At 39.3% G+C, this 17,311-nt stretch overlaps 1 protein-coding gene across 1 annotated transcript in view; it reads right to left on the bottom strand.

Moving 5' to 3' along the window:
* SV2C (synaptic vesicle glycoprotein 2C) overlaps window positions 1–17,311 on the bottom strand; it is a 226,014-nt gene that overhangs the window by 18,722 nt on the left and 189,981 nt on the right. The window contains exons 10-12 of the mRNA XM_037000252.2: window positions 9,818–9,951; window positions 7,690–7,893; window positions 7,067–7,226 (exon numbers count right to left, since the gene is read on the bottom strand). Of these exons, the coding sequence (XP_036856147.1) occupies window positions 7,067–7,226; window positions 7,690–7,893; window positions 9,818–9,951 (498 nt within the window). The remainder of the gene's footprint in view (window positions 1–7,066; window positions 7,227–7,689; window positions 7,894–9,817; window positions 9,952–17,311) is intronic.

Here is a 17,311-nt window from a genome sequence, read left to right on the forward strand (position 1 = left end):
CTCTGGATATTTTCACCAGTCCAGTTGCCAGGAGAGTCATGCCAGAAGGGTGTCAAAGAACAAAGGGATGGCTGGTTGTTTTCAAACATTCATATGCAAGCATTTCTTGACTGTCTCTATGATCCTCCTATCTTTAGAGGTGTGGTCATTTGTCTCCAACCTGCAGAGTCAGCCTGGCCTGGGGCTCAGAAGTCAGTGGACCCCAAGGCAGCATTAGGCCTGAGCCTGTCTCAGGATGTGAGTCTTGCCACTGGGCTTTTTCCTTGATGCAAGTGAGCAGGCCCCTGTTTGTGCTCTTGCACCAGTAATTTAGTGCTGCCATAACCTCCAATGCTAGTAATCTTTTTGATCCATGGGCAGCTGCCACTGCAGGGCTCACTCCCTCCTCCTTGAACTACATTCTTCACTCAGCTTCCAGGACTCAACTAATGCCTTGGTTTTCTTTCTACTTCACCTGATGCCCCTTGTCAGTCTCCTTTCCTGGCTTCTCCTCATCAGCTTGACCTCTTATTTTCTGGTGTCTCAGACTGAGTTCTCAGAACTTGCTCCTTCTCTCTCTACACTTTGTCCTTTGGGGGTTGCATCCACCATCACGATTTCAAATCACATCTATATACTGAAAGGGCTCCAATTTTTACCTTTCACCTGGGCTTCTCCCCTGAACTCTGGTCTCATGTATCCAACTTCCTGCTTGGCATCTCCACTTGAATATTTAATAGCATCTCAAACTTAACATGAACAAAACTGAGCTCCTGATTCTTCCTCTTCCCACAGTCTTTCCCTTCAGTAAAGGTGATTCTGTTCAGTTGCTCTGGTCAAAAACCTTGAAGTCATTCTTAACATCCCCCCTCACACATCCCCCAGCCACACACACACACCTCACATGTAATCTTTTATCAATACCTGTTGGTCTGCACTATATTCTCAGAATCTAACTAATTCTCACCACTTCCACTGGCACCTTTGTATCCTGCCATAGTTTTTACAGTGGACTCCTAATTGGTTTCCCTGATTGCACCTCAGATCCTCCTTAGTATATTTTAAACACAAAAGCCAGCTCACCTTTAAAACATAAATCAGTTCATGTCACTCTTCTGGCCACAGCCCTCCTGTGGATTTTCATCTCATTCAGCATGAAGCCCTCTCGGTGTCCACTCTGACCCTGTCACCTCTTACCCTCCACCTTGTTTACATTGCTCCAGCCTGACAAGCTTTGTTGCCTCTCCTCCAGTTGGTCCCCTGCACTTACACCTCAGGTCCTTTGTACTTGCTGATGCCTCTGCTATGAATGTTCTCTTCACAGGTATCTTCCTGGGTCTTTGCTCAACTTATAAGAGTCGCAAATTCTTAGACCACCCTGTTAAGACTATAACTTCCCTGAACCCGGTTCTCTCTATGCCCCTATGCAGCTTTATTTTCTCTATAACACTGAAAACCATCGGATGTATTATATCTATTTCACTTATCTAATTGTTAATTGATTGTCTTTCCTTCTGTTTTTTTCCCTGCCATATCTCAAGGATCAGAACAGTTTTTGCCACAAGGTACATTTTCCAAAATCATCTATTTAATAATTTAGTAAATGAATGCTCTCTCCATGGTTCAGGTGCCTTTCTGGCACCCAAATAGAGATATTCAAATACCTATCAGCACCATGTTAACATGAAAGTCCAACCTATCCACAAGGGAGCTCTTCCTTTTATTCAGTTCTTCTTTATGTCTTCTATTTCTTTGCTGAGGCTTTCTATTTTATCTACTTTTTCTAGTCCAGACCTGCTCTTTTTCCTGTGCCCCAATCTCAAAACTGCCATCACCATGTACTCGACTGCACAGCAGAAGTTGGAATCATCTTGATGACCTCTTTCCTCACCCCAGTGTCTAGTCAAGCACCAAGTTTTTGTTGATTCTCTAAATATCTGTGGACTTCTCTTCTTTCCTATCTCTATTTTTCTAGTTCACATCACCATCTTCAGTGTCTTAACTAGACTGGGATGTCAATGTAGGTGGAATGGGGACCCTGGACATTTACCTCCTCCTGGCAATAATGGGGCAGTGTACTTCCTTCTCCTCCCAGAGAGGTGTCTGGGAAAGCCAACCAAAACTAAAGGTTTAAGTAAGATCCAAAGTCTCATGACATAACATGAAAATTACTGTTTTCAATTGAGTATCACATATCATATGAATAGCCAGGAAGATATCAAACAGAATGAGAAAAGACTATTAATAACTGGGATGACAGAGATTGTCTGACAAAGGTTTTAAAGCAGTCATGAAAATAATGCTTCAGTATACAATTAGGAGCACACTTGAAACACATGAAATACAGAAAACATCATGATAAAAACAGATAAAATAGAAAGCCTCAGCAAAGAAACAGAAGACATAAAAAAGAACCAAATAAGTTTCAGAACTGAAAAATATAATAAAATAAAAAGTTTAGTGATCGGCTCAATGGCAGAATAGAAGAGATAGAGGAGAGAATCAGTGAACTGAAAAACAGAACAATAGGAATTATTCAATCTGAGAAGTACAGAGCAATAGACTGAAAAATAATTAACCAGGCATCAGGGGCCTGTGGGACTATAACAGAGATGTAATACTTATGTCACTGGAGTTCAGGTAAGAGAAGAGAAAAGGTATTCAAATAAATAATGACTGGAAACCGCACAAATTTGGCAAGAGATGTAAACCTACAAATTTAAGATGCTAAGTGAACCCCAAACATGATAACCTAAGAAATATCCAGCAAGCCAAAGAAAAACATCTTGAAAGCAGCCAGAGGAGACAACACCTTACCTATAGGAGAGAAACAGAGTGTTAGATCCTCCCTTGAAAAACGTTGTACCTACTTAGAGAATTCTCACCAGTCTCTGAGCAGTAAATTCCAGCCTTACTCCAGTTAAAGCTGGGTTTTATCTAAAATTTTGGCTCTTTCTGCATAATAACAGAAAACACATAAAATCACTGCTTTAATTTGAGGGGCTCCTAGATAGTTTCTGGATAGGGGCTGGTCTCCAGAAAAACCAACCGTGTGATTAGAGAGTTGAAACTTTCAGCATCTCACCCTCCTACCTCTGGGGTGGTTAGAGGTGTTGGAGATGAGTTCCATCACCAACAGCCAGTGGTTTAATCAGTCATGCCTGTGAAATGAAACCACCACAAATGCAGAGAGCTTCCAGATTGAGGAACGCTTCCTCATGCCGGGGTGAAAGCTGCACCCTAAGTAACTCCAAGGGGACAGAGGCTCCAACAGGTGGGTCTCTCTGGACCTTGTCCTATGTACGTCTTTATCTGGCTGTTTGCTTGTATCATTTATAATAAACTGCAATAGTAACTATAGCATTTTCCTGTGTTCTATGAGCCATTCCAGTAAATTATCACATTTGTTGGGACTTGTGAGAATTCCTGAATTTGTAGTTGGCGGGGCAGAAGCGTCAGTAGCCTGGGCATCCCATTTGCAGCTGGCATGTGAAGTGGGGCCTATCTTGTAGGGCCTTTTGATAACCCCTGAGTTTATGCCAATGAGATGACTTATGATAAGGCCCCTACATAGCCTTGGGATGGGGCCAGTCACTGGACAGAGCAAATGATTAGAGAATTGGAACTGGGGGGTGGGTAGGGTTGGAGATCAAACTATGAAAACTCTTGAAAAACAAGATTTGATGAGCTTGCAGGTTGGTGAACATGTAGAAGTACTGGGAGGGTGGTATAACTGGAGATGGAAGTTCCATGCCCTGTCTCACACCTTGCCCTATACATCTCTTCCATCTGGCTATTCCTGAGTTGTATTCTTTTATAACAAATCAGTAAACACAAGTAAATGTTTCCATGAGTTCTGTCAGCCATTCAAATGATCAAACCCAAGGAAGAGGTTGTGAGAACTCCAACTTATGCCCTGTTGGCCACAGGTACAGGTGACAACATGACTTGTGTTGGGCATCTGCAGTTGGGGGCAGGCTTGTGGGAATCGAGCCCTTAAACTGTGGGATCTGAAGTTATCTCCAGGTAGACAATGTCATCACTGAGCTAAATTGTAGGACACAGCTGGTGTCTGCTGGTGAACTAGAATTTCTTGGAGAGGGAAAACCCCCCACATCTGGTGGCCAGAAATGAAGTATTCTGAGGAAAGGGAAAAACAGAGCTTTCTCTCATAAAAAGTGTTTGTGGTTGTTTGATTTTAAGGCACAGAAAAGTGAGACCCAATAAGTACATATAATTTTAATTTCAAAATTTCCTACCTCTTTGTGGAATGATTTAGGGTAGCTCATAAAAGACACAAAATTAATAAAGGAGAAATAGAAGAGAGGGCCAATCAGGATGAGAAGGACCAAAGCAAATATCTGGACCATGCGGATGTAGCAGATACACAGGCTCTCTGCTTCCTGACTGCACAACAGAAGGAAATGAGAAGAATTACCAATTTTTCTCATAGGAAGTGAAGAGACAGAGCAGCTGCCCAGAGGGGATCCTAGAACTCCCTGCATACTGGGTGGAGGACTCTGCATGGAGGAACAGGTGCACCATGTCCTCATAGGTGTTTTCACAGTAAATGCAAATGTAACCCCAAGTAAAAGTCACAGATGTAACATGAAAGGTAAAATCTGTAACACAGTTGACAAACGTGCCTGTTAAGTGTTATAACTTCATAGCACTTAGGCTACTCCTTATGTTCCCCAAATATAATATTTTTGACTGAGATTTTGACAGGAGTTGGCTATTCAGTGGCTCAAGAGGCTACTTTTTAGGTTGGAGGCTGGAATCAGAGTATCCTATTCTGATTGCTAAGGACAGATTCTAGAACCTGGCAAGGAGTTGGCAGTTCTATAATGAAAAATCACAGCCTCCAACCAGAATTCCTGTCCAGATATATTCTAGTCTGCCTTCATGTAGAGAAGAGGCCACAGGGTGCCTGCACACAAAGCCATTGGGGTTTTCCTCTAGCAGCTGAGCCAGAGATCAGCGGAGACCTCTGGGTGTGACTCCAAGGAACAGAGCAGGGATGGAAGAGAAAGAAGGTTTCAGCCTGAAACAGAGTAGGTGGTCCTGGCTGGTTCACCATGCCCTTGCAGTGATGCAGTGGAGGATAAATTCTCTCTCCGTCACTGAAGGAAGTGACTTTCTGCATGTTATCTAATAACATTAGTTTAAGTGCTGGGGAATGTCCACCAGCGACAGTGTGGCTGCAGAGAGAAAGCATGTCTCAGATTCTGGCTGCTGTGCTCTGGAATTTAGCGCCATGGTTTTGCTTCTCCAGGAACTGAATGTGACGGGAATATCATGGCAGCCTGGGTCCTGCGACCAGCAGGGCTCCTCTGAAGCTGACACTGTCAACCCCACCGACCCAGTTCCAACAGCCTTGCTGAGTCCTCCCCAGAATGCTGCTGCTGGTCTGGGATGCTGCAGCCCAGCCTTCCTTCCACGCCCCAGCACTGGGGCTCAGGTTTCACTGTGGCTCTTCCAGAATTCACCTTCCTTCCCATTTTCTCTCACACAGGCATTTCTCCTAATAAAACTTGTACACATTTAATCCCATCTTATTCTATGTTTATCAGAGGACCCAAGCTAATGCAAATAGCAATTTCTGTTTTTATTTTAGTTCATTTTTAGCCTTTCCAAAAACAGAAATACAGCAGGTCTATGCTTCTCATTGGAGGGACCTGCCCAATTTGTGTTTGTTTTTCTTTTTGGCCAGGATTTTGCCATAGGAGAATATTTAACCTTCCATTCCTTGTGGGAGAGGACTAAGCAGCTGATTCACCTACAACAGTATCAGACTTTTACATTATCAAACAAAAGGTAGAAGGCTGTGCTGTAGCCTGGCTTTAACACGGAGGGGTTTATTTTAAATGTGTAGTTTAATCCATATCTGGGCACAGTTTGCAGGTTGAGATTGATGAAAGACAGCACAGTGAAAGCTTCAGCCTTAATCTTATATTTGGCAGCATCCCCCTCCCAAGGCCTGTGGCATCCACCCCAGAAGATTACCCACAAATGAGAAATAATATTGAACAAATGAAAGAGAAGCTAGTTCCTTTCAGAGCCTAAGTAATCAATAGGAGTTTACAGAGGGCCTGGATTAGAATGTCTGATAAGCAGACATCTGCAACAGTTTCAGATGTTCTGCAGGGAGGTGGATAAAGAAGTACCTACAGGCTTCCTCTAAGGTCAGTAAGAGATGTTCATAAAGAAGAAATGTAAGTTAGAGTTGGATATGCAGAGAATGTACCCCCACTGGGGCTAATAAACAAAAGGAGGGATTCAAGATCAGTTGAAATTTGATATCCTACATGTCTTTGCATAGTCCTAGAAAAAACCCTCCTCCATTTCAAAGTCCAGAGAATACTAACTCTATCCTCCAGCAGAGATGCTTCCATGGTGACAAAGCATACATGAAATAAAAGAAGGCAAAGGCGATTTGTCTTCATTCATGTCCAAAGACAAAACAGGGCTTCTATTCTTTTAATTATCCAGCCCCTATTCAGCCCCTAAAGCTCTAGCCCAAAGCTCTTCTTGCTAGCTCTTTCTCTGCTATGAAGTGCAAAGTCTCTGTGTCTCCATTTTGTGATAAGATACATAATGTATTTCCAATAGTAATTTTTTTTCGTAACTGGAAATGTGTTGGGTTTTCTTTCAACAGACCAGGAAGGTCATGGCGTACATGCTGGAGAGACCTCTCTGTGGTTTCTTAGCCCAGAGCACATGTAGATACTTGCAAACATAAGATAAAGACCCTCTCAGGGGTGATCAGCAGCTCAAAATGTGGCCCAACAGAGGCTATTAAATCCTATCCCTCACCGTTTCATTACAGCTTCCTCATATTGTTAACCAGCAAACTAAGTCATGGACACAATTAAATTTGCTCACTGGTTTCATTGCCCTATTAACTCCTGCTAGCAACCATATTACCCTACAGTTTCTTTGTAAAAATATGAGTGGAACCTACAACTTCATAAGCCAGATTTTTTCAGGATTTTCTCAGGGAAATGACAGTTCAGCTTATTTTCTATTGCTTTTCAGTGGTGCTGTGGGGCTCAGAAGGCCTTCCTAGAGGCTCATTTCAACATACCTCCGGTCTGTGGGGTACAGTTCTACAGTGACCACATCGAGAGAGTTCCAGGCTGAGATGGTCAATCCGTTGTACAGACACAGCATGCCTATCATCCTGGATTCGCTGGTGCCAAACCAAAGGAAAAAGCAGCTGATCCCTGAAAGCACCATAGAGCCACCTGCCAATGAAGCAGACAAAAGGCTGGAATGTTCCCATAATCTCAGTAGAGCACGAAGCATTGAGTCTTTGAGCTTGCAGCAGAACTGAATCCCAATGGGAAGCTGCAGCTTGGCATCCATAAAGCTCAGCTACAGGTGTGTTCACCTGTTTAAAGGTCTCCTTCCCTAACTGCCTTTTGAGCACAGCCCACATGAAATGTACATCCTCTTAGTTACTCAGCTCCTCACGCGGAAAGATACACTTTAGTCACACAAAATTAGTTTTTCAGTCTATGAACTCATGGAAGCTGCTCAAATGAAAAGTAATTAGAAATACTTTTCACTAAAATTTAGTCTTGATGAAAGGTCTTAAGGGATTTCCCCTCACCTCTGTGGGATACAAATCCCTAAGCGGGCAGGGGGTACAGTGGCAAACAGGCTCCCATTTGACTGCAGGGGCAGCTCTTTTACCCGAAACCATACCTAGCATCGTTAGGCGCCCGATTCTGTCCATCAGGAGAGCAGACACAATGTTCCCTGGCAACACTGCCAAGGTCCCTAGGAAGTTGACAAAATAAATCCAGTAGGCACCATAGTCTTCCTCAAAGGTAATCTGGCATCCCGTCTTATTGTGAAAGAATGAGCAGTTTTGAAATTTGCTGTCAATGAATTTATATGCCTCAAAATCTGTGGACACAAAGAAAGATAGCTCATCAAGATTTTTGCAGTTGTACATTAGGATAAGAAACCCTATCAAGAATTCAGAAAAGAATCAAGGTTATAAACTTCTTGAGGGCTTCAGGGCCTGGCCAAAGCACAGGGTCTAGCCTAGGACCTCACATTACAAAGTAGCTAAATGAAGGAATACCTTTATTGAATAAAGGAATACATTAAAGAGTCCAGTTATCTATGGATTTTTTATGGTTGGCCATTGCTAATTACAGTTGACCCTTGAACACAGTGGGGGATGGGGATACTGACCCCTCACACAGTTGAAAATCTGTGTATAAGTTTTAACTACCCCAAAACTACTAGCTAACTGCTGACCAGAAGCCTTATTGATAACATGAACAGTTGATTAACACATATTTTGTATGTTACATGTATTATATATTGTAGTCTTACAATAAACTAAGTTTTAACTACCCCAAAACTACTAGCTAACTGCTGACCAGAAACCTTATTGATAACATGAACAATTGATTAACACATACTTTGTATGTTATATGTATTATATATTGTAGTCTTACAATAAAGTAAGCTAGAGAGACAAAAATACTTTTTCAAGTCGTTGTAAATATCCAAAACCTTTTTCCAACATATGTATTGAAGAAAATCCATGTATAAGTAGACCAGCACAGTTCAGACTGGTGTTGTTCAAGGGTCAACTACATATTACTTGTTTTCTCCTTCAAGATGTCACTTTGTCTTAATTATGATGTTACATAGGACTGTCATTATAGTACTAATAGCTTCCATATTAGAAATACAAAAACAATTTGTTTAAAAATGTACACAAATCAGCTTGTTATTACCATTTTATGGGACTCTGAGACACAGAGAAAGAACAGGACTTGCTTTGAGTCCTTGAGGCTGAAATTGTAAGTTAAGGTCGAAGTGGAGGGACCCACCCAGGAAGAAGGCAGCCTCACTGAAGGACACTGGCACTCACTGCTGATTTTTTTCTTGAACTTGGATCTATCCAAGAAGGGACTACAGATGATGGTGGGTTCTGCTAACTGGGTGGTGAGAATCAAAACTTACTGTCCTTGCAGATAAAGACAAAGACTGGTTTAAAAAGCTGGTCTTTTGAGGTTTGGTGGGTTAGAAGACAGTGATAGCACTGTTTAGAAAAAAACCAAAGATGTGGGACTCCATTCTCATTTGGAGCTAGGCAGAGCTGGCTCCCGTCCAAGCACCAAGAAGGCAGGACTGGCAACTCTGCCAGCGTCAGGCTATTACGCTGGTCTCACAGGACAGATAAACCACTGTACAGGGTTGGGAAAGCATGGACTTTGCAATCAGATAAATCTGAATTCAAATGTTAGCTGTCACTAGTTCTACAATTGTGGCCAAATTACTTAATTTTTTCTAAGCCTCAACTTAGTGAAGACTAAATGGGATACTGAAGGTCTAAGGACTGAGAGTAAGAACCAGTATACAGCAGGTGCTCAATCTATGTTAGTTTCCCTTCCTTTTCTTCCTGGGGTTTCCCAGATTCCATGAACTGGACTGGACTAAAAGCTGTATCCAGTGAGCATGGCCATATGTTGTCTATTTCCATTAACTGTAATTTAGGCATGCTTACATACACAAACCCCAGATTTTGAAACCAGGATTATCAAAACAAATTAACTACAGGTTAATTCTTTGCTTTAAAAATTGTTCACCAAAGGATTTTTTTCAACTTTGAACTTGAGCAAATCCCATTGCATTAAATATGACAAAAATAATACAAGCTTAACTTTGATGCAACCTGATTGAGGAAATCCATTCATTTACATTTTAGTCCCTCATAAGTCTCTACCCATATTATCATTTGGGTATCACCTTTCTGTGAAGAACTAGGCCTTCTGAAGAAGTCTCAGACAAGGCTAAGTAGTACACCTACCTGTGTTGTCAAAAACAGTATCAATAAATGTGCAGTTCTTGAAGTAGGTGTTGAGTGAAATCACATCTTCAAAGGTGCAGGACTTAAAAACTGTATCTTTGAAAGTTACAGATTTGAACTTGACCCCTTGGAATCTGCCCAACACACACAAAAAAATTAGTATCAATGACTGTGCCCATTAGGGTTTGAAATTAAGTCAAATAGGTTTAGAGATGTGATGCCCCACTATGGACTCTTAATTATAAAGGACATTGGCTTTGGGATTTTCTAAATTCTTAGCTTAGAAAGGAAAATCATTTTTCCTCATGCAGCCTATACTTTGGCTATCTCATTGCTCACAAATGTTATTTTCCATCAGAAGAAGAGATAGCATTCAAGATAACGTCATTTAACTTCCCCAGTGTTGGTAAAGGGTGTTGTGGGGTATGTAGTTGAAGGTAGAGTGTTTGGAGACTAGCTGTGGCTATTGATTATTTTTCAATCCTCTCTTCTTCCTCACATATGACTTTATTTGAAAGTTCTCTGGGGTTAATAGCTCAAAATTGAGGATGTGCTTCCATGCTCACCTTCTTTCTTTATCGCTTTCCAAAAAACTCTCTACCTTCTTTGTAAACTGAAAACCCAAGTATTCTTCATTCTAGTGTAGGGACTTCTAATTATTCCGAAGACAGGACATGAGAATTTTGCTTTATTTATATGAGGAATGAATGACTCAGGGGTCTAGAAACTCATAGGTCACATTCATTTCCAAGAATATTTTTCTTCTCACAGCCAACAGGTATTTCGCAGCAAGCAGAATGACAAGAGGGACTTGTTTCTTATTTTTGAAAACATGTAGAATGATGAAATCTGCTCAAATGCATTTTTGGGTGTTGCAAGGGGGAATTCTAGATGATGAAGATGATAACAGTCATAATGATCCTAATATCTTAGAAGAGTCTATGATTCAGATCTGTCCATGTCGATAAGGACTTCCAAGAGACATAGATAAGTATTCAGCAATGCATCTGGTAATTTATTAAGAGACTAGGAATGTATACTTAGTCAGTCACTGAGAGGAAAATGCTTGTTCAAGAAGTTATTATGCCAAATGCCATGCTTATTAGGTGGAAGGGGCTGATCCTGCTAGGCATGTAAGCTGGCTGACTACAGACATAGGCATAAAAGCTATTCACTACTAAGTACTTTCAAAACTGTTCTCACTTTAATGCCTGATTACATCTTTAGTTCAAAGTGTGCTATGGCCTAACAGACCATTTTAAATAAAATTTGATTTTAATTTTTATTCCAGGGGTCTAAAGTAAAACTATCTAAGTCTTGAATTCACTCACTAAAAGAGTAAATAATGGAACATAAAAGATTATCAATTTTCTGAAATGGAATTGAATTTACAAAGAAGAAATAATTTCTTTTATTAGTGGATAACATATATACAGAGTACACATGGTACAAATTCAAAACATTGAAAAAGGATAAAGTAAATCTTTTCCCCTGTCCTCAAGCCATCCCCAGTTCTCTTGCCCTGAGATAATCACAGTTGTCAGTTTCTCAAGTGTCTTCCAGGAGCATTCTATATATAGGGCACCAGAAAGTGAGATTCACTATTCTTATATCTTACTTTGTCTCCTGATAGTCTACTTTGGAGGTTATTCCATATCAGTCCATAAAGACTTGCCATTTTAAAATGTTGAATAGGAAAACTATTTTTAAAAAATGAGTTAGCAATAGAGGACATTGATGGGATAGGAGGTTCTTTGATAACTTCCTCCCATGTACACACCAAGGAAGCAACTATATCTCATACAACTAACTCTGAAAATGACCTGAAGACTGCAAGGTAGAACTTCTACACCTGGCAAAAAAGAGAAGACCACACTGACAAGGGTAAAGGAGCAGAGCCATGATCAATTGGGATTCAAGCCATTTCCCCAAGCCAACCCACAAGCAGGATGGGGAGAGGAATGGAATGTGGAGAAGAAAATTGCTTAGGATCTTGGCACACCTGGCCCTGGGGATCTGCTCCAGGAAGATGAGTCCCCATAGCATCAGGCTTTGAAGATTAATAGGATTGGACAGAAGGGATAAAAAGAGTGTGGTAAGGAGCCACATTTCCTCCACATTTGTGGAGGACCAGCATGCTGTCAATCCCTCTGAGGTCCAACTCAGAGGCAGCAGTATAAAACGAGATTTGGTAGTCTTGGAAAGTGTGCCAGAGGGGTCGGAGTCCAAGGGAACTCTCTCCAGGGGAGAAAGGGCTGGTAGGTACCACTTTTCCAGCCCTCTCTCAGCCTAACTGGCCAAACAACTGCAGGAACTAGTTCTAAAACTCTCCATCTACCCCACTTGCTCAGCCCTGGCATTCCCCTGCATTCTTGCCCCACCCAAACCCCCTAGTCCAGTGGTAGTCATTCATTACTGGCAGCCACAGCATATTGCAACAGAAAGGCCAAGCTTCACATACTGAGGCATAGCAGTGGGGATCCACCATTGCTGGCAGGTAGGTAAAGGGTGGGCCCTGACCACAGTCCCCCAACAACAGAGAATACCCCTGGAGCACCTGGGTATGGTGGGTAGGGGGTTTTGTGCTTTTGGACACCACATGATGCCTACTACATAAAGCCATTACTTTCAAGACCAAGAGACATAGCTGATCTATCTAACACAAAGAAGAAACACAGAGAACCAGACAAAATGAGGAGGCAGAGGAATATGTTCCAAACAAAAGAACAAGACAAAACACCAGAGAAAGTGCTAAAGAAATGGAGATAAGCAATCTTCCTGAAAAGAATTCAAAATCATAGTCATAAAGATGATCACTGAACTGGGGAAAGAATAGACAATCTTAGGATGGCTTCAAAAAAGAGAAATAAGATATAAAAAAGAACCAGTCAGAGCTGAAAAATATAATAACAAAAATGAAAAACACAATAAAGAGAATTAATAGAAAATAGAGCTGCAGAGGAACACATCAGTGAGCTGGAAGATAGAGAAGTGAAAAGTACAGAAGCTGAGGAACAGAAAGAAAAAAGAATTTCTAAAAATGAGATGATGCTAAGAGATCCTGCAACAATTCCAAATAAAACAATATTTGTATAATAGGGATCCCAGGAGAAGAGAGAGAGAAAGGGATAGAAAGCTTAGAATAAATAATAGCTGAAAAGTTCCCTAATCTAGGGAAGGAAACAGACATCTTAGAAGCACAGAGAGCCCCTAACAAGATGAACCCATGGAGGTCTGCAGCAAGACACATAGGAATTAAAATGGCAAAGATTATCAGAGAAAGAATCTTAAAAGCAGCAACAGAAAGGCAGATAGTTACCTATAGGGGAAACCCCATAAGGCTATGAGCAGATTTTTCAGCAGAAACTTTATAGGCCAGAAGGGAGTGGCATGAAATATTTAAAGTACTGAAAGGGAAAAATACAGAACCAAGAATATTTTACCCAGCAAGATTATCATTCAGAATTGAGGGAGAGTAAGTTTTCCAGATAAATGAAGGTTAAAAGAATTGATCACCATTAAATCAGGGTATGTTAAAGGGACTTATTTAGATGGAAATGTTTTTAAATTTAAATGTTTTTCATCAGTGAAAACAAATCTGCAGTAAAGATAGTAGACCAATCACTTAGAAAGTAATCATGAAGTTAAAAAGACAGTAGCAAAATCAATTATACACGAAATTAGTCAAGGGACACACAAATAAAAAGATGTAAATTATTACATCAGATACATAAAACATGGAGATGGAATAATAATGAAAAAGTAATACTTTTAAAATGTGTTTTAAGTGATCATAAACCTTATATAAACATATATATATATGTGTATATATATATATATATACACACACACACATATACGCACACACACACACACACACACAGGAATATATATATGTGAACCTTATGGTAAACACAAACCAAGAGTCTATAATAGATAGACAAAAAATAAAAAGAAAGGAATCTAAGCATAACACTAAAGAAAATCATCTAAGCACAGGGGAAGAGAGCAAGAGAGGAATAAATGAACACAGAACTACAAAAACAACCAGAAAACAATGAACAAAATGGCAATAAGTACATACTCATCAATAATTACTTTAAATGTAAAAACTAAATGCTCCAATAAAAAGACATATGGTGGCTGAATGGAAAAAAAAAACAAGACTCATCTATATGCTACCTACAAGAGACTCATTTTGGACCTAAAGATACTGAAAATGGAGGGATAGAAAGAGATGCAAATAGAAGTGAGAAAAACGAAGAAGTAGCAATACTTATATCGACAAAATAGGCATAAAAATAGAGTAACAAAAGACAAAGGAGGGTATTACATAATGATAAAGGGATCAGTCCAATGAGAGAATATAACAGTTGTAAATATCTATGCACCCAACAGCAGAACAACTAATATATGAAGCAGATACTAACAGCTCTAATGGGATAAATTGACAGTAACACAATAATCATAGGGGACTTTAACACCCCACTTTTATCAATGGAATGGATAGATCATCCAAACAGAAAATCAGTGAGGAACCAGTGGTGTTGAATGACACATTAGACCAGAAGGACTTGAGATATACAGAACATTCCACTCCAAATCATCAGACTATACATTCTTCCAAGTGCACATGGAACATTCCCCACAATATATTTGTAACCTAATATATTAGGTTACAAATAAGTCTCAATAAATTTTAAAGATCGAAATCATACAAGTAATCTTTTTGGACCACAACAGTATAAAACTAGAAATTAATTACAAGAAAAAACTGGAAAAAGAACCCAAACACATGGATGCTAAACAACATGTTTCTAAATAATCATTGGTTGATGAACATATCAAAGAGGAAATCAAACAATACATGAAGATAAATGAGAACAGAAACTCAGTGATTCAAAATATGCAGGATGCAGCAAAAATGGTTCTAAGAAGAAAGTTCATAGCATTATGGGCCTATCTCAAGAAACAAGAACAATCTCAAATAAACAGTCTAAACCTTACAACTAAAGGAACTAGAAAAAGAAGAACAAAGCCCAAAGTTAGTAGGAGGTAAATAATTAAGATCAAAGAAGAACTAAATGAAGTAGACAAAGAAAACTGATAAAAATCAATGAAATCAAGAGCGGGTTTTTGAGAAAATAAACAAAATGGACAAACCCCTAACCAGACATATCAAGATAAAAAGATAGAGGACACATAAAAAAACAAAATCAAAATGAGAAAAAGAGGAAGTTATAACTGACACCACATAAATTCAAAGAATTATAAAACAATTCTACAAAAAAATTATGTCAAAAAATTGAACAACCTTGATGTAATGGACAAATTCTTAGAAACATATAATCTTCCAAGACCAGGAAGAAACAGAAAATCTGAACAGACTGATTACTAACAATGAAATTGAATTGGTAACAAAAAACTCCCAACAAACAAAAGTTTAGGACCAGATGGCTTCACAGCTGAATTCTACCAAACATTTATAAGCAAGCTAATACCTATCCTTATTAAATTATTCCAAAAAACAGAACAGGAGGGAATACTTCCAAACTCATTTATGAGGCCAGCATCACCAAAATAAGACAGACACTATAAAAAAAGAAAATTACAGACCAATACCCTTGATGAACATAGATGCAAAAATCCTCAACAAAATATTAGCACACCAAATTCAAAAATACATCAAAAGGATCATTTATCATGTAGTGGGATGTATTCCAGGGATGTAAGGATGGTTCAGTATCCACAAATCAGTCAATGTGATATACCACATTAACAGAAGGAAGGATGAAAACTATATGGCCATCTCAAAAGATGATGCTGAAAATGCATTTGACAAAATTCAACATCTATTCATGATAAAAACTTAACACAGTAGATACAGAGGGAACATACCTCAACACAATAAAGACCATATATGACAAACCCACAGCTAACATCATACACAATGGTGAAAAGCTGAAAGTTTTCTTTCTAAGGAACAAAACAAGGTTGCCCAGTCTCAGCACCTTATTCAACATAGTCCTAGAAATCCTAGCCACAGCAATCAGACAACAAAAAGAAGTAAAAGGCATGCAAGTTTATATGGAAGAAGTAAAACTGCTACTATTTGCAGATGACATGAAAAAGACTCCACTCAAAAACTATTAGAATTGATAAATGAATTCAATGAAGTTGTAGGATACAAATCAATATGCAGAAATCTGTTGCATTTCTACACACTAATAACCAACTAGCAGAAAGAGAAATCAAGAACACAATTCCATTTACAAATGCATCAAGAAAGAATAAAATACCTAGGAATAAACCTAACCAATGAGTTGAAAGATGTGTTCTCTGAAAACCATAAAACATTGACGAAAGAAATTGAAGAAGCACAAATAAATGTGGAGATATTTCATGTTCACAGATAGGAATTAATATTGTCAAAATGGCAAACTACTCAAAGCAATATACAGATTCAGTGCAATCCATATCAAAATCCCAATGAAATTTTCCCAGAACTAGAGCAAATAATCCTAAAATTTGTATGGAAATACAAACAACCCCAAATAGCCAAAGCAATCTTGAGAAACAAGAACAAAGCTGGGGGTAACATACTCCCTGATTTTAAGCTATACTACAAAGCTACAATGATCAAAACAGTATGGTACTAGTGCAAGAACAGACACATAGACCAGTGGAACAGAATAGTGAGCCCAGAATTAAACCCTTGCATATATGGTCAAAGGAGGCAAGAAGAGGAAAAGAGAGTCCCTTCAATAAATGGCGTTGGGAAAACTGGTTAGCTACATGCAAAAGAATGAAACTAAATCACTGCCTTATACCATACAAAAAATAAACTTGATGGATTAAAGGCCTAAATACAAGATATGAAAGCACAACACTCTTAGAAGGAAACATCAGCAGGAATTTCTTGAACATTAGCATTAGTAATTTTTTTCTGGCTACATCTCTCTGAGCAAGGGAAACACAAGCAAAAATAAGTGGGACTACTGCACAGCAAAGGAAACCATCAACAAATATATTGGGAGAATATATTATATATCTGAAGGGGTTAATATCCAAAATATATAAGAACACATAAGAATGAACACCAAAAAACAGATGATCCAATGAAGATTGGATCATTCTTCCCAAAGAAGAAATACAGATGGCCAACAAGCACATGAAAAGATGCTCCACATTGCTAATCATCAGGGAAATACAAATCAAAACCACAATGAGATATCACCTCATGCCAGTTAGAATGGTCACTATCCAAAAGACAAGAAATAACAAGTGTTGGCGAGGATGTGGAGAAAAGGGAGCCCTCCTACACTATTGGTTGGAATGCAAATTAGTCCAGCCTCTGTGGAAAGCAACAAACTAAAAATAGAAATCCCCTATAACCCAGCAATCCTACTTCCGGGAATTTACCCAAAGAAAATGAAATTACGATTCAAAAAGATATATGCACTCCTATGTTTATTGCTGCATTATTTACAATAG

Source organism: Manis javanica, chromosome 1 (assembly GCF_040802235.1).
Source record: "Manis javanica isolate MJ-LG chromosome 1, MJ_LKY, whole genome shotgun sequence".
In the NCBI taxonomy this organism is placed as follows: Eukaryota; Metazoa; Chordata; class Mammalia; order Pholidota; family Manidae; genus Manis; species Manis javanica.